This window comes from Protobothrops mucrosquamatus, unplaced genomic scaffold, assembly GCF_001527695.2.
Source record: "Protobothrops mucrosquamatus isolate PMUCROS unplaced genomic scaffold, P.Mucros_1.0 scaffold_23, whole genome shotgun sequence".
Taxonomy (NCBI): Eukaryota; Metazoa; Chordata; class Lepidosauria; order Squamata; family Viperidae; genus Protobothrops; species Protobothrops mucrosquamatus.
In genome coordinates, this window is record NW_015386099.1 from 661173 (window position 1) to 686251 (window position 25079).

A 25079-nucleotide genomic window follows, 5' to 3' on the forward strand; every position below is an offset into this window, starting at 1 on the left:
TGATGCAAATTACCTTTCTTTGAAAAATGAAAAAAATTCCTCCCGGTTATCCTTCTAATTTCCCTGACGTGTGCTAACTGCACTTTAGAAAGATCTCCCCCCATTACTCACGAAAGAATCAGTCTTTTCCCAGCAAAGATCTGATGAAACGCGTTGAACCTCTTCCAGGCGATTGAGTAAAAGAGTCCAGGGACGTACCACTTTCAGAGCGATCACGTCGGGGTCACCACTTGTAGTGATCCGGTCTGCAAGAGTGAGAACCTCGAGTAGATTCGTAAGCTCTCTTTTATTGAAAATTTTACACATAGACCTCATTGTCTTTCCATCTCAAGGAGGAAATAACAACCTTCTGGTTAGCGATTTGCTAGACACAGACACAGATAAGATTTATTTGTACTTCGTACGTGTTCCAACTGCCAGGGCAGTCTGCACGTACACAATACACAAAGTCAAAATACTAATTAAACATGAAGTAGCTTTGGTTAATCTCCACAGCTTCTGAACATATTTCTGCATGCTTGTTCAACATCTGCAGCAAGAGGATACTATACCATTGTGAGCTAACATTTTCTGACAGGCTTCATTGTGCATGACCAAGATTATGTGAAGGAAAGAGCTGATGATAGGCATCCATATAGCAAAACTGCTAGTATAGATTCAGCAACCAAATGTAGATAGGACACATCAATGTGCTTTCGATACCTCACAGGGGAAAGAACATGGAATCTGGGTCTTCAGAGAAGATTGGGTGTGGTTGGTGGAGAATCAAGTACATTAGCCCTGTCTTAGAATGCAGCACCAGATATACGTTACTCGTCTCTGGACATGAAGTCTCTCGGATCATTTGTGATCAGCAAATGCATTTTTAGATACATTCAATCTGCCGGGTTTAGAGTGGGAGCAGGACCCAGCATTACTGATTCTTTAGTTTGAAGTGGTCCCCTTCCATTGACCGGTGGTAACTGGCCAGAAAGACATCATTATCTGCAGGACAGTCATAGTGGCAAGAGCAAGACTTGATGAACATCATTTTTCGAACAAATGACTCTCCCTCGGGGCACCGAAATTCCACTTTCACTGTGCTGGTGATACGTGGCGTACAATAGTGATTGTCCGTGCAGCTGCCACAGAACTTGGTCCAGTAGAAGTGGATGCTGGTGCAGCCGATGAACTCAAAATGGATTGCCTCGTGAGATTTAGGGTTTCGCAGGCACCTCTTCCCTTTCTGAAAAGAAAGAAAAAACAGATGTGGGTCAGCTTGGATGGGTTCTGAGTTATCCCAGCCTTTTTCAACCTGATAGTTATCATACCATCAAAACTGTGATATATGACTTTGCATCAGAAGAAGGAGAGAAGGATTGAGCTGTAATCCTAGGCAGACCCAACTGTGAGGACTTGGGCTCTGGTACCAGAGATGATCAGGTGAAAGCCGGATCTTTTAGTTTAAGGGACAGTGCTTTACAGCAATCAAGTGGAAAAACAATGTGTGTGAGAATCTGCCTTTGTGTTTTTTCATCTGTGGATTTTAAGCTGCCTTTCTGGAACTTTCTTGCCTAGACTATCACGTCTATATTCAGACTTTGGATAGAACTGGGATTATCTGTTCCATTGTGACTATCAACACTAATTTCAGCTTCAGATAACTAACAACTCTGGGTATGTAACACATGTTGTCAGAATTGCAACTGCAAAAAATCATAAAATGTCTGGAGGATGGTGATCTACACTCAGTGGTGAAGTTCACACTTTTTGAATTGGCCTTGATTGAAAAGCACTGTTTTAAGGTGTTAGACAGATGTGGAAACAACAATTTTCACAATGATAGTTAATAAAAAACTGTAATCCTATATGGAGCTCTCCGTGGTTCTGAAAATGCTTTCTTTTACAGTACCCGAAACCAGAAGTGCCTTGACTATTGTATAAGCTACCTGTGTTAGTTGGGATCTTTGAACCACTCAACCAGTTCAGCCATTTGGGTTACTCTCAACCAAACCCATTCTATAGGTTTGTTATGAGAACAACATCTACACCCTGAGAATGTTATCTTGAACTAATAAGAAGAAAAGCAGGGCATAAATATGAAAAATACAATTCAAAGCACATTTTCTCTCAGTTCTCCAGTTTTCTATTAGCTCAGTTTTCTACTTACAAAATGTTTATTATGCAAAAAACCCATCATCCTCTGCAGGATCTTTCAGAATGTATAACTACAAAAACATCTAAAACATACTGTGACATGAGCTCCAGCTTCCTCTTTGCTGGAAATGCTGGATAGAATTTGTGAAGGAAGTTTTAATCTGGAAACTGCAAAGGTTGGACTGAGGGGCCTTGATAACCTCTTCCAATTGATCTAATTAAAATAAATACAACAGGTACAATTCAATCCACCCTCTCATTCCAAGAGATGACTAAGACCTTGGCCAACCCATTCACCAGGTCCTAAAGGGATGTGTCCTCTGAAAATCAATAGGGTTCATCAGGTGCCTGGGATGACCAATGAATTGAGTCTTTCTTCTTCTTTTTTTTAATAAAGATTTTATTGGTTTTCTTTTGTATACATATGTTAATTTTTCCAATCAACGAGTTGTCTGGAATTAGCTATGCTAATACATATTCAATTCCTAATCCTTCATTCTTTCTTCTAACCAGCGATAAAATAAATCCCAAATTTGGTAGTAGTCTTATCTTCTTTGTCTTTCAGTCTCATAGTTAATCTGTCCATTTCTGCACATTCCAATATTTTTCTGATTATTTCTTCTTCTGGTGGCAATTCTTTATTCTTCCAGTATTGTGCAAAGATTATTCTCGCTGCTCTAGTGATGTGTAGAATTAAATATAAACTCTGCTTATTAATCTTTTCAGACATTATACCTAGTAAAAAAAGTTCAGGTTTAAAATCAACATGTTCACCTAATATTTTTTTTAACCACGTATATATCTTTCTCCAGTAAGTCTTAGCTTTGCCACATATCCACCAGATGTGGTAGTATGTGCCTACATTGTGTTTACATTTCCAGCATCTATCTGACATATTTTTGAACATTTTTGCAAGTCTTGCTGGTGGCAAGTGCCATCTACTGTATAAAACATTTTATACAAGTTTTCTTTATATGAGGTTGACATTGTTAGTTTATAGTTTCTCTCCCATAGCATTTGCCAATTTTCTAGTTTTATATTATAGCCAAAGTTTTTTGCCCATCTTATCATTGTTTCTTTAACTTGTTCGCTTTCCATTTCCAAAATTAACAAAAAAATTATACATTTTCTTAATTAATTTCTCATCTGAGGAATCTTATCGAACACAGTTTGGTCTTTATAAAATCCGTACATTTTCACATCTTTTTCATATCTACTTTGTATCTATAAATGAGCCCACCATGACAGGTTGATCCCCCGATTTTCCAGTTCTTGCTTAGATTTTAAATTCCCATCAATATTTAGAATATCTCCATATGTCCATATTTTTTCAAAATCTACCAAGTTCGGGTGTACAAATGCCTCCATCGTTGATAACCACCCTGGAATTTTTAGGTATATTTTAGCTTTAATTTTTTCCCATACTGTTAACAGGGCATTTCTTATAAAGTGATTTTGAAAATATTTATGAGCTCTATTTTCCCCATACCATAAAAAAGCGTGCCACCCCAGTTGTAGATCATGTCCCTCTAAATCAGCGGTTCTCAACCTGTGGGTCGCGACCCCTTTTGGGGTCGAACGACCATTTCACAGGGGTCACCAAAGTCCTGGAGTTTTTCCTCATAGAATCCTTACGAAACGCAATCCGGCATTTTTTTTTTGTTTTTCCCCCCTTTTTCATGAGCTGTGCTACTCCCTCTTATTCTATTGGCTTTTGAAAGCCAATAGAATAGACTCTATTCAAGAGAGTCTATTCTGTTGGCGTTCGAAAGCCAATAGATTCTATTGGCTTTCAAACGCCAATAGAATAGACTCTCTTGAATAGAGTCTAATTCTATTGGCTTTCAAAAGCCAATAGGAATTGTCCAGGCTGTCTCTGCCCTGCTGAGCCCGCCAAAAGTTGCAGTCGGCAAACGTTGCTGCAAGTTGTCTGCAGCTAAGGTGAGCTTTCTGGAAGTTTCCAACCCTCCCTGCTGAGCAACTACTAAATGTAAGTAAAAGAGGGCCAGGGGTGGGAGGGCCGCCCAGGAGAGCCTGGGCTTGCCTGCTGCCACACCGAACGGGTGGTGGCCAAGGTAAGGCTAGCGGGGCAGCAGCAGGCGCTGGGAAGGTAGCTGGCACGCCTTCCCCCTGTGTTTTCTGCTTCACCCCAAATTCGCCTCCCTTCCACTCTCCTTACGGCTTACGCAGCCATCTATGGCCTTTATACAGCCCTCAGTCAGTCTCGCTTTCAACACCCCCTAAAATTCTTCATTCAGGCAGGCTTCCAGAATTTGGCTGGCAGGATGCAGGTAACCCCTCCCCCCTGTCCTGGCACCTCCCACGGCGCTGCGCTGCTCCGCATCCCGTGCCTCTGTGTCTCAAGCCTCCGTGGCACAGAACTGCTGGCATTCTCTCTCCCTCTCAAAGATCCTTAAAAGTTATGCTTGGGCGGAAGACTTTTTCTTTTACAGATGGGGCGGGTGGGCCTGACATTCGTGGGCAGGCAGGACCCCGCCCACCGAGCCGCCGCCTCCCATCGCCCTCCACGCCAGCCGGCTCCGTCGCCAGACCTCCCAGCTCACGGGCGCAGGAGTTCGGCGCTGCGGCAGCCTCCCCTTCACCCTCCGCACCAGCCAAAGCGTCAGCTGGCGACCCCCGGACCTGCGCCCATTAGCTGGGAGGTCCGGCGACGGAGCCTGCTGGCGTGGAGGGCAGTGGGGAGGCGACGGCTCGGCGGGCGTGGTCCTGCCTGCCCGCGAATGTCGGGCCCATCCGCCCCATCTGTAAAAGAAAAAGTCTTCCGCTCAAGCATAACTTTTAAGGATTTTAAGGATCTTTGAGAGGGAGAGAGAAATAGAGAGAGGGAGAGAAAAAGAGGAAAGAGAGAGAGAGAGAGGAAAGAGAGAAATGGGAGAGGAAAGAGAAAAAGAGGAAAGAGGGAAAGAGAGAGGAAAGAGGGAGAGAGAGAGGAAAGAGAAGAGAGAGGAAAGAGAAGAGAGAGGAAAGAGAAAGAGAGGAAAGATAATTTGGGGGTCGACCAGAAGGGAACCGGGTCCGATAAGGGCAAATGTTGTTTCCCCTCGCCCCTCTCTCCGCCTCCCTTTGTGCAGCGGCGTCTCTGGCTGCTGCCTTCCCAGTCGCCGAGAAAGGGGAAAAAAAGAGCCGTGAGCGAGTTCCCCTTTCTGCCTCGTTGCTGAAAGCTTTTTTTTTTTTTAAACGACCGCTTGTTCAGAACTCCTCGGGGCTTGTTTGCACGAGCTTGTGGCAGATCAATAAATAAAGGGGTAGGGAAGCCAAACCGTCCAAGGCATTTGCACCCTGAAGGTGTGGACGCTGCTTTCATGACTTGCCACCACCACCCCCTCTCTTCCCGCCCTGCTCAGGCAATGCGCTGCTGCTGCTGCTGCTGCTGCTGCTGCTGGCTGAGCTGAGCTGCGGCACCGGAGCCTCCCCCGCGCCGCCCGGCCCGCCTCCCTCGCTGTCGGAGGGCATCTGTGTGTGTCTCCAGACCTTACTGGACTACCATCCCCAGCAGCCCTAAAAAGCACTGTGGAAGAGTGGGGAATGCTGGGAGTTGCAGTTCATCACCATCTGGAAAAACGTGACTCTCCAAAAATCAATCCTTCCTTCCTTCCTTCCATCCATCCATCTCCTTCCCTTTCAATTTCTCCTTCCTTCCTTCCTTCCTTCCTTCCTTCCTTCCTACCTTTCCCCCTCAATCTCCTTCCTTCTCCATCTCCTTCCTTTCCCCTTCAATCTTCCTTTCTTCCTTCCATCTCCATCCCTTCCCCTTCAATCTCTCTTTCCTTCCTTCCTTACTTCCCCCTTCAAACTCCTTCCTTCTCCATCTCCTTCCTTTTCCCTTCAATCTTCCTCCATTCTCTCCATCTCCATCCCTTCCTTCAATCTCTCTCTCCTTCCTTCCTTCCTTCCTTCCTTCCTTCCTTCCTTCCTTCCTTCCTTCCTTCCTCCTTCAATCTCCTTCCTTCTCCATCTCCTTCCGTTCCCCTTCAATCTTCCTTCCTTCCTTCCCCTTCCCTCCCTCCCAACATTTTTAAGCAAGGAAGAGTAAGCTTCTCCAGCGAGCATTGCTATATTGTTTTTGTGATTAATCACTATGTTTTAATTATGTTCAATTTGTAACAATGAAAATACACCCTGCATATCAGATATTTACATTACGATTCATAACAGTAGCAAAATTACAGTTATGAAGTAGCAACGAAAATAATTTTATGGTTGGGGGTCACCACAATATGAGGAACTATATTAAGGGGTCGCGGCATTAGAAAGGTTGAGAACCACTGCTCTAAATACAACAACCTTTTGTTTCTAAGCATTATCCATTCTTTCACCCAAGTTAACACAGATGCTTGATAATACAAAGCCCATTCCGGCAGCCCAAATCCTCCATTTTCCCTAGCATCTTGTAGTGCTTTCATCTTAATTCTAGCTTTCTTCCCCTGCCAGATAAAGTTCAAAATTAATAAATTTAAATCTTGGGGAAAAAAATCTCAAGTTTTATCGGAATTGTTTGAAATAAAAATAAAATCTTCGGCAGTACGTTCATTTTTACTGCAGCAATTCTTCCTAGTATTGACAACAGCAGATTTTTCCATCTTTCCAAGTCTAGTTTTATTTGTTTCAATAATTTTGTATAATTATCTTCTTTTAATGATGAACATTTGGCCGAAAGATGGATACCTAAATATTTAACTTTTTTCACTATCTGTACCTCTGTTTTCTCTAGCATTTGCCTTTTCTGTTTATCTGAGATTCTTAACTATTATCTCCTTTTTTTCTTTATTTATTTTTAATCCCACCATTTCTCCATACTCTTCTATCTTTCCCCATAGCTTAGGGATCATCTCTAAAGGTTCTTCCAAAATAAATACTAGATCATCAGCAAATGCTTGCAACTTATATGTTTCATCTTTTATCTTCAAACCTTTAATTTCTGTGTCCTGTCTAATCCTTGTCAAGCCCCGCAGGGCTTGCCATTCACCGGTGGGTGGGTGTGTAAACCGGAGCAGCCAGCCGTGACAGAAGCAGCCAGCAGAGCAGCTAGAGGCCGTCCAGAGTCTGCGCCAGCTGCCAGCCGCTGAACGGGCCCAGTGGAAGACAAGGACGGGCCTCCCCCCTCCCCGGTGATCCCTGCAGCGTGTCACCTGACTCCAGCCGGCTGCGGAGGTTCGCCGGCAGCCGGGAAGGACGCCTGACGTCAGCCACAGCAGCCGGACGTCGGGAAAGCCTCTGGCCGCTGCAGAAAGCCTCCGGAGGATGTGAAGGGCTCCAGGAGGTGGGAGGAGGCTGCTGACATCCTGACGGGTCTACGGGAGGCCGGAGTGGACAACCGGGGCGTGGACAGCATGGAGAGCCTGGCAAGCCGGCGGAAGGACTTGACTTGACTTAAGCTGCTGGTCGGAGAGCCAGCAGGGCGTGGCCAGGCCGAGGAAAGGCCGGAAAGGGACCTGGGGGTTTTACACGCTCTGGGCGGATGCTGGTTTGCTGCTGGGGGTGGGGCTGTAGGGCGGGGCACAACTATGTAAAGCATTGGGAGCAAACCACTCCCAGTGCTGACTTTTTGTTTGTTGGGATTAAAAACCTAGCTAACCACCTTGTACCTGCGTACCTGGACTTTGTTTCATTGGATGACGACGGACGTAGGTGATAGTAAGCCAGAACTCCAAATTCTTTTGTCCCTTGGCCCTTACCCTTGTGTTTCGAGGGAATGGCGGAGGGCAAACAGGAGGCTCCCCCGTAGACGGGTGAAGACGCTCCGGCTGGAGCGATGGGCCCTACACCTGCCTCAGAACGGCAGGAGGCGCAACCGGTTGTCAGGCCAAAGGTGACACGCCCTGCAATCCCTCTGGTGGGGTCCCAGGAGACCGTAGCTCCTGGGCCCACAGGAGAGTGATGGCATAGTCCTGTGCAGGCCAGCCTGGATGCAGGACAGGTATGTACACCGAGTGCCAGGCCCTCCCTCATGGAATGGAGGTAGAGACGTGTGACAGGGGACGATGAGGAGGAGTGGAGCTATTCCATGGCCCCTGGGCAATATACTATGGATGTGTTACGGGACGGTTCGGAGAGGCTGGGTATCAAGAAGCTTCTTCGTGGCATAGCCGTGCGGCTACACGGGAGACAGCCTCATGGCAATGGGGGGACATGCCGTCAGGACACCCCGAGTCGGCCCGGTTCTGCTTGAGCAGTCCAAGGCTGCGGTTGACTTCGACTCTGAGCGCTCCCACGGCTGGAGGGCCTGTGCCAGGTGCATCGTCCATGCACTCCCAGTCCCTGGGACCGGGTAGGTCAGGAGGGAACACCAGGCCCACAGGGACAGGGCCCGGAGCCCAGGGGCTGCCAACCCCGGCTGACACCATCCAGGGTCTGGGTCGGCCCGTGGCCCCGTGGGGTCCAGGAGTGGCATGGGGGCCACTGCCCATACCGATATCATTCAACGGAAACCCCGACCGGTTGGCTATGTTTTTAAGCCACTTGATCAGTCACCTGGACCGCTATGCCCACCTCTACCCGTCCCAATGGGCGATGGTGGTGGTAGTTACGGCTGGACTACAGGGGGAAGCCACAGCATGGGCCACAGACCTCTATAGTGACCATGCCCGGGAGTTGGCCGATGCGGGCCTATTTCTGGAAGCCCTGCACTCTCGGTTCGAGGACGCATCACGGCTCCAGCAGGCTGAGGCGGAGGTCCTATCGCTGAAACAACGAGGCAGACCCGCGGCGGACTATGTTCAGGACTTCCGGCAGCTGGCAAGTCGGCTGTGTTCTTCTTGGCCGGAGTGTTTGTTGGTTCACCATTTCCGGGCAGGTCTTGACCGGGAGCTACATCAGGCCTGTGTCTTCAGGGGTGTGCCAAACCGGCTCCGGGAGTGGTTTAGGGTGGCGGTGGACCTAGATACGGGGCTGAGGGAGTTCCGCAAAGGAGGGGAGGACACGGGTAGACCCTGACGGCCGATGGACAGGCCACAGGAGGCTGAATGGGGGCTCCCGGCTGGGCCTTCAAGGCCGCCCGGGCCTCTCGCTGGGGCCTCGTTCCGTTGTTTCCACTGTAGCCAGCCAGGCCATCGGGCGGCAGACTGTCCAGCCCCTAGTCTACGGAGTCCCGCAGCAACTGGAAGAACCGCCCCAAGTCCAAAAAAGACCCCTGAAAAACTAAGAGCAGCAAAACAGCCTGCAGCCCCGGCAGCCCAGCGGGTGCTCCCGGTAGAGGAGGAGGCCACAGCGGTGGCGAGATACCATCCAGCCACCGCCGACAGCGAGGACGAGGTAGCCAATGACCCTATGGTGAGTGAGCCAGTAAGCTCCTTTGTCCTTCCTATCACCCTGACGAGTCCCCAGACTGGGGTGCGGAGGGAATACCGAGCCCTTATAGACTCCGGTTGTACCCGGTGTTTGATGAGTAGAGCCATGGCGGGGGAGATTGGCATTAAGCTGCTGCAGCTGGCCAACCCGGTCCGCTTCGAGCAAGTGGATGGATCCCTTCAGGGGGGGCTCCAGCCACTCTCGTTACGGAACCCGTCCGCTTGGAGATGGGTTTGCATTGGGAGGTCCTCAGGTTTATTGTGGTCCCCTCCATGACCGAGTCTGTAATATTGGGCCTGGCCTGGTTGGACAAGTGGGGACCTACCATTTGGTGGGAGGGGGGTTATCGTTACGCCTTGGTGTTTTGACCCCAACCACCTGTACCAGACCCCCCGGGAGCAAGTCCAGGGGTTTGCAATCACAAATCAGCCACAGGGGGAGCGGGAGGGGGACCCTTTCCCGGCCGTGTACGGCGATTTGGCCGACGTCTTCAGTGAGAGGGAGTGCAACCAGTTACCACCTCACCGCTCGATGGACTGCGTGATTGATATTGCGCCGGGGGCCAAACTACCCAAGCCCCGGATGTACGCCATGGCGCCTAAGGAGATGGAGGAACTTATGCCATTATATTGACCAGAACCTGGCGAGAGGGTTTATCCAACCAGCCCGTTCTTGGATCGCCGCCCCGGTCATGTTTAAAGGAAAAAAGGACGGGTCGCTTCGTCTGTGTGTGGACTTCTGAGGCCTTAACGCAGTCAGTGTGCAACATCTGTCTCCCCTCCCTCTGATGAAGGACCTATTGGCCCAGTTGGGCAAGGGACGAGTGTTTACTAAATTAGACCTCCGGGAGGCATACTACAGAGTTCGAATACAACAGGGGGACGAGTGGAAAACGGCGTTCAACTGCCCGCTCGGCAGTTACCAATTTCAGGTGATGCCGTTCGGCCTGCAAGGGGCCCCCGCGGTGTTCATGCAATTGATTAACCAGGTATTGCATGAACATCTCTACCGCGGGGTTCTCGTCTACCTGGACGATATTCTGATCTACACCACCATCCTGGAGGAGCCTAGTTCAACAGGTGCTACAGAAACTACTTGACGCTCATCTGTATGTGAAGCTTTCCAAATGTGAATTCCACCGGGATCGCTTAGACTACCTAGGATACAGGATTTCAGGAGACGATATAGAGATGGATCCCCAGAAGGTGAAAGCGGTGTTAGACTGGCAGGCCCCCAGGACACGGCGCCAGCTGCAAAGCTTCCTGGGGTTCACCAATTTCTATAGACAGTTCATTCCCTCCTTTGCCACCATTGCCCATCCCTTGACAGAGTTGCTGCGGACAAAGCACATGACAAGCAAGCCACGTCCTGGCCAACCGTTGGGTTGGACCATGGCCTGTCAAAAGGCGTTCGAGGATCTGAAAGCCTTTTTGCTAAAGACCCGGTTTTGCTCCACCCAGATACCGACGCTCCCTTTGTGGTGCAGGCCGATGACAGTGAAGTCGCAGTCGGAGCAGTCAGGGGGTATTACAACCGTGTGCCTACATGTCCCGTAAGTTCACTGCTACCGAACGGGCATGGGCCATTTGGGAGAAGGAGGCGTTTGCGGTACGGTGGGCACTTGCAACATGGAGGCATTTGTTAGAAGGGGCTATGAAACCGTTTGAGGTGTGGACGGATCATAAAAACCTCAAAGTACTACAAACACCACGGCGCCTGTCGCCCAAACACGTCCAGTGGGCCCAGTACTTCACCCGGTTTGGGTTCATTTTGAAGTATGTACCAGGGGGCAAAAACTTTCTCGCCGATGCGCTGTCGCGCATGTCTCAGTACCATAGTAAGCAGAAGGAGGTAGTGCAGGCGATCATGCCTCCATTCCGACAAGAAGCAGCTCGAGCGGTCCCGCGCGTGGTGGTGGGTGGAGTGCTCCCGGAGTTACAGACGGCAGTGCTAGGTGACGCATGGCTGAGGGACCATCCAGGTCTGCTGACATGGAGAGAGGGGGTGGCGTGGAAAGGAGACAAATTGTACGTCCCAGAGGTCATGCAACAAACAGTCCTCCGACGATGTCACGATGCCAAGCAAGCCGGGCATTTCGGTTTCCTGAAAATATTGCATCTAGTACGGCGTCAGTTTTGGTGGCCCCAGGTGAAACCGGACGTGGAGGCGTATGTAAAGGACTGCCATGTCTGTGCCACCGCAAAGCCCCATACGGGGAAACCCTTGGGGTTGTTACAGAAGGTGGCAGACCCAACCCGGCCATGGGAGGAGATAGCCATGGATTTTGTGGTTGAACTACCGGAGAGCCGTGGGCACACCGTTATTTGGACTGTCATCGACCTCTTCTCCAAACAAGCCCAATTCATCCCCTGCAAGGGATTGCCGTTGGCCCAACGGTTGGCCAGGCTTTTTGTCCAACACGTCTACCGTCTCCATGGGGTGCCTCGACGTATCATCTCGGACCGGGGGTGCAGTTTACGGCACGCTTTTGGCGGGACTTCCTCCACCTGATAGGATCGTCCCAAGGGCTTAGTTCAGCGTATCACCCCTGCACCAACGGAGCGGCTGAACGCGCAAATGCCATAGTGGAGCGCTACCTCCGGAGTTAAATCACCTTTCAGCAAACGGATTGGGTGGATCTGTTGCCGTTTGCTGAAGTGGCGTATAACAACACAGTGCACAGCAGCACAGGGTTTGCTCCGTTCTTGGTTGTGCATGGGGTGGAGTTCGTTCCCATCCCCGAGTGGCCCCAGGAAACTGCCATACCATGTACCCCGCAAGCTTGGATGACTCGGGTAGCCGGGTTGTGGGGAACAGTGAAAGAGGCCTTAGCTAAGGCCGAAGCAGAGGTGAAAGCACAGGCCAACAAGAGAAGGGCAGATCACAGACCCTTCCGGGTGGGTGATTGGATGTATTTATCAACTAAGTATCTACGGTTAGGGGTACCCTGCAGGAAGCTAGCGTTTTCCCATTTTTTGTCGTTTTATAGCCTCTAATATCTCCATCATTGTTATTATTTCTTCTAACATAGTTTTAAATGTCTCTGGAATTTTTGGCAGTTTATTTTCTTCTAAGTATCAAGCTGTTCTCTCTCTTGAAATCTCCTCTTTATCATGCAATTCCTTATAGTATTCCTTAATTATCTTTTTTATTTCTTCATTTTTGAATTGTAAACAATCTTTCCCATCTACTAAGTTATGTATTATTTTCTTCTCTTTCTGTTTTTTAAGCTTATAGATTAACCATCTTCCTGGTTTATTGGCACTTTCGAAAAAGTTTTGTTTTGCTCACTTTATCTGTTCCGCCAATTTTTCTGAGTCCAACAAATTTAGTTTATGTTTTATTATTTCCATTTCTCTTTTCAAGGTCTTTTTCTGTGGGTTTCCTTGTAATTCTATCTCTTTCTAAATTTTGCCTTTAGTAATGAATATTGCTGTCTTCTCTGTTTGTTTTTCTTTGCCATATATGTTATAGCTATGCCTCTAAAATACGCTTTGGCTGTATCCCATAGATTTTGTAGTGATGTATCTTCTTCTTTATTTTCTTTAAAAAAGAATTCCATTTTTTCCCCACTAGCTCTATAAATTCTTTGTCTTTTAGTATGGATTGGTTTAAAGTCCATCTTGGTTTTTTTTTGTATTCCTTTCCATGTCACTTTCAGAGGGTTATGGTCTGCCCATGTACCTATTTCTATCTCAATCTCCTGTATATCCATCCTCAATTCAGAAGTCATCCAAATCATATCAATTCTTGACCAGGATTTATGGCTATTTGAATAAAAAGTGTATTGTCGGTTTTGTGGATTAATTTCTCTCCAAACGTCTTGTATTCCAATTTCCTCTGCCATATCAAAAAATGTCTCCAGTTTGGCAGAGAATGAGACAGACGCAAGAAGCTGGAACTCCAGCTTCTCAGGCCGGTTTCACTTCGCCCGTCCCTTAAAGGGACGGAAAGTTGCCCTGGAGGGGCAACGAAGAAAGAGGGATACTTCAGGAGCTTGGATCTGGTGGCAACCAATCTGAGCGAACTGGAGCCCCCTCTAAAGGGGCGGAAGAAAGGCTGCCAGGAGAGCCGAGGCAGCCCAAGTTGTCTCCAGCCGGAAGGGAAGCCATGCAAAACAGCTGATCTTCAACAACGAGCTGAGTCTGGGTGAGCTGAAGTCTTTTCCTTCTCCTTGTGATAGGAAATGTTGAGACCCTGATGGGGAGAAGCTGAAAGAGTAAAGACCCCCAGAGAGACTATTCAAAAGTGGCAGTTAACATAAAAGAGGGAAGCTATTGTATCGGAGACTGATAAATAAGCCGAGGTGGTCATCTAGTGGCGAAAAAAGAAACAACAGTACCAAGAAAAGAAAAAGAAATGTTTTCATTACAAATGACCTTGACCAAAATCTGAGAACAAAATAGCGCCTTGGTTTGAGATTACAAGTGAAAAGACTGTTTATAGCTATACTTGTTGATGCTGGCAAAAACTAAATAGACACTATCTGGAGAAAGAGAACATTTTAGATTCAAGACGTGACTGGAGGAGGTGAACTTGCCTTGCAACAGCTGGCTCCTGTTTACACTTTGGATATTGGTTTAAGACTGTGAGCCACAAAATGAGCACATCCAATATTACCAGACTTGCAAAGAAAACCTCTTCTGCGCCCTCTGTTGGACAAGCTAGCCCAACAACTCAGAGTTCTGTTGGGACAATTTTGCAACGTGAAAAAGCAAATACCGCTCAAGATGAAATGCAGGCCTCATTAAAACTGATTCAAGAAATGATGCAGAAAAATCATGAAGAGACACAAAGCAAATTGGAGAAAGTAAGTGAAGAAATTCTGGCTATAAAGGCACAATTTGAAGCCCAAAATCAAAAGATTATCAAAAATGAACAGAAAATCCAGGAAATGGAAAATAAAACCGAGGACATTGATAAAAAGGTGGAAATGTTATTGCAAAAAAATGAAGAATTAGAACAAACAAATCAAGAGCTAGAGCGAGCTATGGCAATGGTAGAAATGGGAAAAGCGGAACATTATTTGAGATTCCAAAATATTCCTGAAAATAGTGAAGAAAATATAGAAATGGTGATTATTGAGTTATTGGCAGAACTCTTAAACACAGATAGAGCAGATATGCAAAACGAGACGGATCAGATATTCTGCATGAATTCAAGCTATGCAAGGAAAAATAGACTACCAAGAGAAGTACAAGTGAGATTCATGAAGAAATCAACAAGAGATGAAGTACTAAGAAAAGTGAGAGAGGAACCACTACAATACAAAAATAAAGAAATTGTAGTCCTAAAGCAGATACCCAAGAGAGTAAGGGATACTCAGAGACACTACCATTTTCTAACTACAAAGTTGATTGCCAAAGGCATAAATTTTAGATGGCTAATGCCTCAAGATTGTTTGGGCTTCCCTTGCTTTCTCTTGACCCTTCATCCAAGATGAGTACAACAGAGCCATAAGATCTATCTTGATTCAGCAATTACAGCGCCTCCTCTTGGTCCCTGTTCATAGTTCTCCCCTCTCACCAGGCATACCTTCCTTGTAAGGGGTCTTTTGACTGCTTCCTTCACACACCCACTCTTCGCCACACTTGTTCTGTGCTTTTACCCAGCAGTGGAGGGGACAATCAGAGGGAGGGAGTGGTGCCCCATCAGTGCAAAGGGGAATGCAGCCAATGGACCCATCCATGCAGATACACTGCAGCTGACAACTGGGCTGGAAGCTCTCTCCATTTAGATAGGTTTTCCCCATCAGGACACAGGAGGACCCTTCATGAGCTGGAGGAGGAACACAAAGGTATGTGTAAGCAGGAGTTTAACACAGAATGTGTATAGTGCACATAAGCAATCATCACACTTACAATGGGTAGCATTAAACAGAATGGAAAGCTGTGCATATTTTATTATAAATATAGCCATATTTTCTATAAAAGCAGTCAAATGTCAGCAAATCCATCATTAATACCAGGACATTGTTCTTTGTTTTAGATAGTTTAATCATTTTTCTTCCCTTTTTTTTCTCTGCTTTCATTTTAATTACAATCCAGTGAGTCTTTTGATGTCTGTAACCTTTGGTATTTTCCCATCAAATACATTTCCAGTGTATTAGTCCCCAGCTTGCCAAATTCCATGTCAAAGGGTAGCCATTTTTAGTATACTGTACTAAAAAATGGACACACAGACTACCACTTATCTAATTAAAATAAAACTTACAATTTTATTAATGTTCTTTCTTTTTGGCTACTCTTCATGACCTTTGAACGAATTAAAGTTCTCCTTCTTCCATGCCAAATAATGCTCCCACTGCAGAGCAATAAAAACAAAAATAAATGCATTTCCATTCATTCAAATTCCCATTGATTGGAAATGAATGAATACTTGCTTTAGTTTGGTTTGGTTTGGTTCATTTGGAGTTTTTTCCCCTCTGAACAGAATGCATACACACTAAAGTCTTTTAAAAGAGATTAATCTTGGAACATAGAATTATGGCTTTGTAAAACCAATGAAATGGGAAGTGCATTGAACAGTATTCCCCAACTGGGGTAATTTTGAGCTTTTGGACTTCAACTCCCAGAATCCCCCAGGCAGCATAGACACCACTAAGAATTCTGGGAGTTGAAGTCTATATAGCTTAAGATTGTCCATGCTGGGAAATACTGTTGTAGATCATTCATATCTAGAGACAACATAAAAAAATTATTTCAGCCCATTATCCATCTCAGCACAGGTAGTCCTTGATTTACAACAGTTCAGTTTAGTGACCATTCAAAGTTGCAACAGCAGTAGAAAAAGTAACGTATGACCGTTTTTCATAAACGACTGTTGCAGCATCACATGATCAAAATCCACATATTTGGCAACTGTTTCATATTATGACGTTTGCAGGGAGGGTTTGCAGAGTATTGGGGAGGATCACTTAAACCATCAGATCTAATTCTTTGCAGAAATCCAAATCAAAGCATCCAATCTTGACCTGCAAAACATCACCGAAAGGAACCCACCAACCCCCTCCACCATTGGCTCCACTAAACTGATGTTAAGAAGCTGTTTCTGATGTTCAGAAAGAATCTGCCTTTCTGTAAATTAAGAACATTATTCGGCCCTCTGTTTTGGGATGATACCAGAAGAAGTTTCTTCTGTGCAATATTCCTTCGGGGACTTGAAAAATGCTATCATATTTCGCCTTCTACTGTATTCCCATTTTTCAAAACTAGGCACAGCCAATTCCTTCACTCTCTCCTCCTTTGCCATAGTCTGCCTGCCCGCCCCCCCCCATCTCTCTCATCTAACACAACAAATAAAAACAGCAAGATAAAACAAAACCCTTCCCACTAGGCGCCAGACCAGCCATACTATTGAGCCTTGATTCAACCCTATCCTAGCCCAATGCTTGGGGGAAAGGCCACATCTTCAATCATCACCTTTCTTCATTGCTATTCCAAATTGGTCCCCAGAAAGGGGGCAGTTGGGGGACCAGCACAGAAATGGGGTGAAACAATCACTATCCATGACGCGCAAATTATGCTCTTGTAAAAGGAGAAGAACAGGGGCAAACTACTCACCTAAGCAGATGCCTCCGTCTTTCTGGGTTTTGGAAAAGTCACAGTAGAGCCCTTTGTGGTGATCACAAGGTTCCTGCACCGAGCACAGCTCCCCAAGCTGCCGGGAACATACCTTGCGGCAACCACAGCCATCTAGCGAAAGGCTGTTGCCAAGAGGGCAGGGGGGACTCTGTGTGGGACACTGGCAAGGGTAGGAACATGCCTGAGATGCCACCTAGAAAACAGACAGAGACCCAGCAGTGCTTGAGCAACAATGAGCTCAAATCTTTTTTTTTTTCATTAAAATGCCACTCAGACACTGGCATAGGAATTCCTGGGTGGCACGTGGCAGTTTGCTGCCACTATCCCAATCTTCTGCAGGAGGAAACAGCTTTCAGTTCTTCTGGCTACAATAAGAAAGTAAGAGGTAGAAGAGATGGGACTCCCTGATAGCCATATGGAACATCCAAACAGTGTTGTGAAAAGATCAGAAGATCTGGATGTTCCCCCAGGTTTCCAATTAGGGTAGTTGAGACCTTTATATGCTATACTTGGGGTGTGGGTGCTCTTAGTTGGACTTGCCATCTTTTCTTCTTCTTTAATAATGATGATGATGATGATGATGATGATGATGATGATGATGATGATGATGATGATGATGATGATGATGATGATGATGATATTGGAAGGGATCTTGGAGGTCATCTAGTCCAACCCCCTGCTCAGGCAGGAAACCCTATGCCATTTCAGATAAATGGCTGTCCAGTCTCTTCTTAAAAACTTCCAGTGTTGGAGCATTCACCGCTTCTGGAGGCAGGTTGTTCCACGATTAATTGTTCTAACTGTCAGGAAATTTCTCCTTAGTTCTAGGTTGCTTCTCTCCTTGGTGGGTTTCCATCCATTGCTTCTTGTCCTGCCTTCAGGTGCTTTGGAGAATAGTTTGACTCCCTCTTCTTTGTGGCAGTCCCTTAGAGATTGGAACACTGCTATCATGTCACCCTCGTCCTTCTCTTCATTAAACTAGACATACCCAATTCCAGCAACCATTCCTTATATGTTTTAGCCTCCTAATCATCTTTGTTGCTCTTCTCTGTACTCTTTCTAGTCTCAACATCTTTTTTACATCGTGGTGACCAAAACTGGATGCTGTATTCCAAGTGTGGCCTTACCAAGGCATTGTAAAGTGGTATTAACACTTTATTTTGTTTCCTTCTTCGTTATTTTGAGTTTTGTTTGGTTTTGTTGTCCATTGGCCAGAACCAGTTTGGAATCAGGCAACACCTAAAACACGTTGCTGGATCCATATCATATCTTAAGACATGACTCAGACAATTCCTAGTTCTTGTATGCAACTCAAATTACCTAAGGACACCAGTCAAAGATGTGGTTTGTTGTATTGTGTTATTCTTTGATGAACTGAAACATAATACAGTAATATCATTACTGCACTGCTGTGGCCCAAATCTTATTACAACTAAACCATCATTGACTGGGTTTTGATAACAGAGGTTTCTGAACATTTTGTTTCTTGCATTCAGTCTTGTCTGATTCTTGGAAACTGGATTAGTCCCTGCAGTTGTTTGCCAAGGTTTTTCAGAAGTGGCTTGCCCTTGCCCCCTTCCTACTGTAGAGTGAAAGAGAGGGACTGGCCGAAGGGCACCTAGTAAGCTTCATGTCCAAGACAGAACTAGAACTCATGGTCTCCTGGTTTCTAGCCTGATGCTGTAATCACTACAGGTAATCTTTGACTTACAACTATTCAGTTAGTAACCATTCAAAGTTACAAAGGCACTGAAAAAAGTAACTTATGACTGTTTTTCACACGGTTGGCAACTGACTCATATTTATGATGGTTGCAGTGTCCTGCAATCACGTGATCCCCTTTTGCAATCTTCTGAGAAGCAGAGTCAACGATTGTTAAGATTCACTTAACAACCCTGTTACTCACTTAACAACTGCAGTTACTCACTTAACAACTGTGGCAAGAAAAGTCATAAAATGGGACAAAACTCACTAACAACCATCTCACTTAGCAATTGGGCTCAATTGTGGTCATAGGTTGAGGACTACCTGCATGCCAAACATGAACACTGGTGACCCCTAACTCATTCTTAATACAACAACAACAATAATAGTAATAATAATAAAGTTGGAAGGGACTTTGGAGGTCATCTAGTCCAACCCCCTGCTCAGGCAGGAAACCCTATACCATTTCAGACAAATGGCTGTCCAGTCTCTTCTTAAAAACTTCCAGTGTTGGAGCATTCACTGGTTCTGGAGGCAGGTTGTTCCACTGGTTAATTGTTCTAACTGTCAGGAAGTTTCTCCTTAGTTCTAGATTGCTTCTCTCCTTGATTAGTTTCCATCCGTTGCTTCCTGTCCTGCCTTCAGGTGCTTTGGAGACTTCCTCTTCTTTGTGGCAACCCCTGAGATATTGGAATACTGCTATCATGTCACCTCTTTTGGGTCCAACTTCTATGTTCTGTAATACTCTAGTCCAGGGGTTCCCAACCCCTGGTCCGTGGACCGTACTGGGCTGCGGCATGCCAGCAACCGGTCTGCACAAACAAGCAAAGCCCCATCCCTGGGATGCAGGCAGCACCCAAAACCGTGCACCCTCCGGTCCGCAGAAAAATCGCTCTCCATGGAACCGGTCCCTGGTACCCAAAAGGTTGGGGACCTCTGCTCTAGTCTCACCTGCTCAGTCTACAAGCTGAAATAGGATTGACGAGGTTAATGTAGACTTTTCAGGGTGGGAAAATTAGCCATGTCAATGTTCTTCCCGCTCCGTTTGACTTCATTACTGTCCAAATGTGTAGGAGAATCCAGCTCCATCTCTGCACCTGTCTTAGTTGCATCAGGTCAGTGAAGCAGACCAATCTCACCTCAGGGAATGAACTAACATCTCAACCCTGGCAAGGACCAACTGATGATTCTCATAGACACATTTGAGGGGATTAGTTGAGGAATGGGCTATGAAGGGCAGCACATGTTTGGAAGAAGCAGCAGTGGATTTCTGAGATTCCAAGACTTGACTGAAATAAACACACATAGTTTTCTGCCTGCATTAAAGTCAAACAACATGGACTAGTTGTAAAGAGGCTTCCTAGACTCCTCACCCTCTAAGCTAGGGATGTACAATCTTAGCAACTTTAAGATGTGTGGACTTCAACTCCCAGAATTCCCCAGCAAGCATGAAGTCCACAAGGTTGGACACCTCTGCCCTAAGCACTTGAAGACTTGTTTTCTTCTTCATAGTAAGACACCCTGCATTGTTGATGATGCTACTATAAAAAAACAATGCCATGACAATAACAACAATAATAGCATATTTCTTGAATTTATATTCCACATTGGGAGAGTTTGGTTGATCAAGGAGGCTTGGGCAGGGATCAATTTCCATTAAAAAAAACATAATATTAGCTTTCTGGAACATTTGCAGTAAGCTTATCTGTCCCTCTATCTTCTCTTACCATACTTAACAGCTGACTTTGGAGACTTCAAGGCAAGAGAAGACTTTCCTTCACCTACTACCTGAACATCTCTCACAAAGAAAAACTAGAGGTGCTCAGCATTGAACCTAGGAGACTGTACCAGGCAAAGCAAGGGGATCTATCGCTAAGCTATTGCAAAACATTTAATGGAAAACTAGGTGAAGATCCTCCTAGATCAGGGGTAGGCAACCTTGGCTCTTTTATGACTCATGGACTTCAACTCCCAGAATTCCTGAGCCAGCCATGCTGGCTCAGGAATTCTGGGAGTTGAACACCATGAGTCATAAAAGAGCCAAGGTTGCCTACCCCTGTCCTAGATCAATAATGCTTGAACTGAACAGCGGCAGTTTTGCAGGGCATCAGAAAAAGCCTTTAACCCAGCCTGACCTGGAAATGGTTGATAACCAACTGGGGATTTTTCCATACAAAAAGCCTACTATTACGCTTTGCTCCTTCTTCATAAGGACATAAGCAACACTTTGCTGGATTGGACTCCTGGCCCATTTCATCCAGCTGTCTGTTCTCACAGTGGCCAATCAACTGCACACGGAAGCCACAAGTCTCCTAGCAGATATCCTTCAGAAGCAATCACAGCAAGACTAATAGCCACAGATTCCCAGAACTTCCATGTATTGGTCTAGCTCTTTTCTGAAGCCAGCCAAGCTGGTCGCCAGCACCACATCTCATCATATCCAAGAAATGGAGAAATTTCTGTGGAGATTCTCAATCATCCAGGTCATAGTTGTCTCAAAAGTGTCCAAGAAACTTCATCAGTTCACAACTGATGAATTTTACAACTTCACAACTGATGAAGTTTCTTGGATGAGAAATGAAACATTTTGTTCTTCTTCCTCAAGGGGAAAAAAACAGTCCAGTTGCCTTTCAAAATAGCACTTTTGAGAAGTCTACACCCTCCCATTTCCATTGCTATATCTTCATAGAAATATACAGTACATACCCATCCAGTACAAGAACCAATGAAAAGAAGGTCAGAATAATGATTGCCCCAGAGTTGTCAAACATCCTGAACTTCCTGCTCTGGGCATCCCTCTTTGTTGCCTTCTGAACAGTAATGAACTCAAACTCATCTTTAAATAGACCTCCGAGAGAGGGCTGGGTCTTCAGCTGAGTGACAATCTGGAAGACAGCCAAACACTGAGCACAGGAGATTTTTTTTCTGCATTCCAGAGAATTCTTACTACTGGCGGAACTTGGCATGTACACATAGCACCACATTTATGCAGGAGGGAGAGGAAAGAGAGATCAACTTCGCTTGCCAAATCTAACTCACTTACCAACCATGTTGCTTAGCGGCAGAAAGTTTGGACTCAGTTGTGGTTGTAAGTCAAGGGCTACCTTTATAGAGAGAAAAAAAGGAATGGACATAGAAAAAGAATGGATGTCCCATCCAGTTTTGGCCCTCTTCCCCACTATCTCTCCTTGCCCTGCACATCCCTTCACGTAGCCTGGAAAACCTGTCCCTGGGAGAATGGCATGCTACCCTAATAGAGAAAGATTGTCCATCTCTGCTTGAGAACCAGAGTCACTTCCCATGCTGGGGTCTTGAGGTTTGGGGCAACTAAGTCTCAGAATATTAAGCCAACACCCAGAAGGAATGGGAGTGCTGGTAGGGGATGATGGGGTTTGCAGCCTAGTACATCTGAGGAAGCTTGTTGGAGTACAGCTGATCTAAAGCAGGGATCTCCAATCTTTTTGTTTTGGTGGTCCAGTGGGAGAGGGAGGGGCAGGCACCTTACACGTACATGCGCAAACGTGAATGTGGCCACACGTGCACGTGCATGTACAAACAGGCTGTGAGCATGTGCACCATGCAAATGGGACTGCGAGCCTGCGCGCGAGGCTCTGAGCTATGGTGGTGCCTGTGTGAGGCTTGTGGCGCTGCCGCCTCCAGGCTCATGGCGATGCTACCACCAGTGCGATCATGCTGTGGCCCACAGCAATGCCACCCCGGCACGAGGCTTGCGCTGCCACCCCCATGCAAGGCTCATGCCGTGGCCCACAGTGATGCTGCCCCCAGCACAAGGACTGCACTGCCGCCCCCAGATGAGGCTCACGCCGCTGCCCCTGCACAAGGCTCACGCCGCAGCCTGAAGCAATGCCACCCCCGGCGTAAGGATCGTGCCACCGCCCCAGCGTGAGGATCTCACTGCGGCCCATCTGCTGCTTATGGCGCTGCCGCCATTCATGCAATACTACCAGGGCTGCCGCTGCCCACACACTTGCGGCAATGGTGGCACAAGGGGAGTGAGCACACGCACACACGTGTGCACTGCCCAGCTACTCATGCGGCCCAGCGGCCAAGAGGCCACGGCCTAGTAGTGGGCCGTGGCCCATAGGTTGGGGACCTCTGATCTAAAGCATTGGATCCTCAAGAGCCAAGCAATAACTAAAAAGGATCATTTAAATGAACCCTGGGAACAACCAAAAGCCAACTGCTGCCACATGGATACCTTCTCTGCCAAACTAGCAAAGGGATCAGGTTGCAGGGGGACTGGCAGACAATATCACCACAATTGTTTGAGATACGAAACATAAAAGTGCCAACACCACTGTGCTGGTCAGAATATATAGCCATCTGCTCAGAGTATATAGCTAGCTTAGGAATTAGGAACTGTGTGTAGAGCAAGTAGCATTTTAAGGGTTAATATGCTGTCCCCTTAAGGGGTGGCCTTCTGGGAAATGTAATTTAGTTGTTTGGTCAGATCTGTGTTCTAACTGGCCACTGGGAGGGACTTGTGTTTTTATTACGGGATATCCTGTTTATGTGCCAGTCTATTATCTCTCCATGAATCCTAGCCACGAGGGTTAGGAGCTCCGTTAGAATGGGGAAATCTATTATCCTTTTACCTATGCGATGGGTCCCGATTACAATCTGCATTCCAGAGGAATTTCTGCAATAACTGTGAGTTAATGTCTTGAGGATGCCTAGAATAAAGTAATTTGTATGATTCATCCGTTGAGTTGATTCTGCCTGTTTCAAGTGAAATCCAGCAATCTTCTTTGCTTGAGTCAGGAAAGTAAAAGAATATTAAGTGTTTCTCTCTTCGTTTAGCTAGGCAGTAAAGATTCAAAATACACACATCTCCTTTCTAAATTGACTCTTTACAATAGGAAGGCAGAAACGGGGGGAGGAACAGTTGGACACACAGGCTTTCTTACTGAGGCATGCTGAGATGTTAGCTCTTTTCATTTCCTTTACTTAGAGCTAGGATACAATCTACTCCTTTATTTTTATTTTTATTTTACTCTCTGGCAGGCAGAGAAAGGCATGCAGGCGGAGATCAAAGGTAGATAAATTCAAGCTGATAAACAAGGAACGCGAGAAGTTACTACAAAGCAGTAAGGAGTCTCTCCAAGCCAAACCTCAGGCGAAGGACACACCAGAGAAGGCCGAGCCCGAAGCGTCCCATCGTTCGCATGCACCATCCCAGCGATTCCATGTGGCTTCCTCTCACGCCTCAAAGAAAGCCTCGTCCTTTCATCATAACTCACAATTGCCTAAGGCGTGTTCCAGAGTGTCACAGCAACCTTCTGTCTTAGGTACCTCCAGTCACTCCAAAGCATCTTCTCGTCATAGCCATTCGTCCCGAGTTTCCAGAGCAGAGAGCTTCACCGCTCAAGCTGCACTAGCACAAATCGATGCCGCAACAGCCAATGCAGCCCTACATATGGCAAAAGCAGAGCAACTGCTAAGGGAAGAAATGGCAAATGCAGCTCTAAGTGCGGCAGAAGCAGATCAAAGAATTTCTGCAGCTACACATGCTCTCCCAGAACACCACAGACTGGGATGAGCCGCTTCCGCTAGAACAGAAGCAAGACTGGGAGACATGGCGTACATCCCTAGGTTGTCTCCAAAGCATCCGCGTGCGACACACGTATGTCTTCATCTCACCCGCCGCCGCACAAAGGAAAGAATTGCATGCTTTCTCAGATGCGTCAATGGAGGCGATAGCAGCCATAGGATACATCAGAGTCTACAGTGGGGAGAGCCACATTTACGTCGGTTTCGCTATGGGAAAGGCGAAACTAACACCATAACAAGGTCACACCATAACAAGGTTGGAACTCTGCAGTGCCGTACTGGCCGTAAAACTCACCAATCTGACAACAAAAATGATAGACCTTGAGCTACAATCCACCACCTTCTACATGAACAGGTGGTACTGGACTACATCCACAACCAAAACAGACGCTTCTACGTCTACGTAAGCAATAGAGTAGAAAGGATTAAAAGATCTTCAAGTCCTGAGCAATGGCAGTATATGCCAACAGATCAGAACCCTGCGGACAAGGCTACGCGGTCCATTCTTGCATCACAGTTGGCAGAATCGATCTGGCTAAAGGGTCCTGAGTTCTTAGCTTGTCCAGACAGCCTGATGTCACAGGGACCAGAATACTATGAGCTTCTAGATCCAGATCCAGATGCCGACGTGCAACCTCAGGCACCCAGCAAATCGCTCAGACAGGACGAGAAAACAACTGTCCAGACCATCTTCTTGTCAACAATGGTCAAGGAGACAAAGAAACCGTCCTCTAACCATTTCCTAGAACCAGCCCGCTTTGAACGCTCCTCCAAACG

The 25079-nt window shown here is 46.5% G+C and overlaps 1 protein-coding gene across 1 annotated transcript; it reads right to left on the reverse strand.

Moving 5' to 3' along the window:
• Window positions 1-486: 486 nt before the first annotated feature.
• Window positions 487-23453, reverse strand: LOC107303002 (CCN family member 3-like). Its single transcript, XM_029287351.1, is given in 6 exon segments — window positions 487-1225; window positions 14980-14986; window positions 14988-15222; window positions 17007-17220; window positions 22580-22707; window positions 23348-23453. Coding segments are annotated over 6 exon segments (1002 nt in total). The 3' UTR covers window positions 487-913.
• Window positions 23454-25079: the final 1626 nt, after the last annotated feature.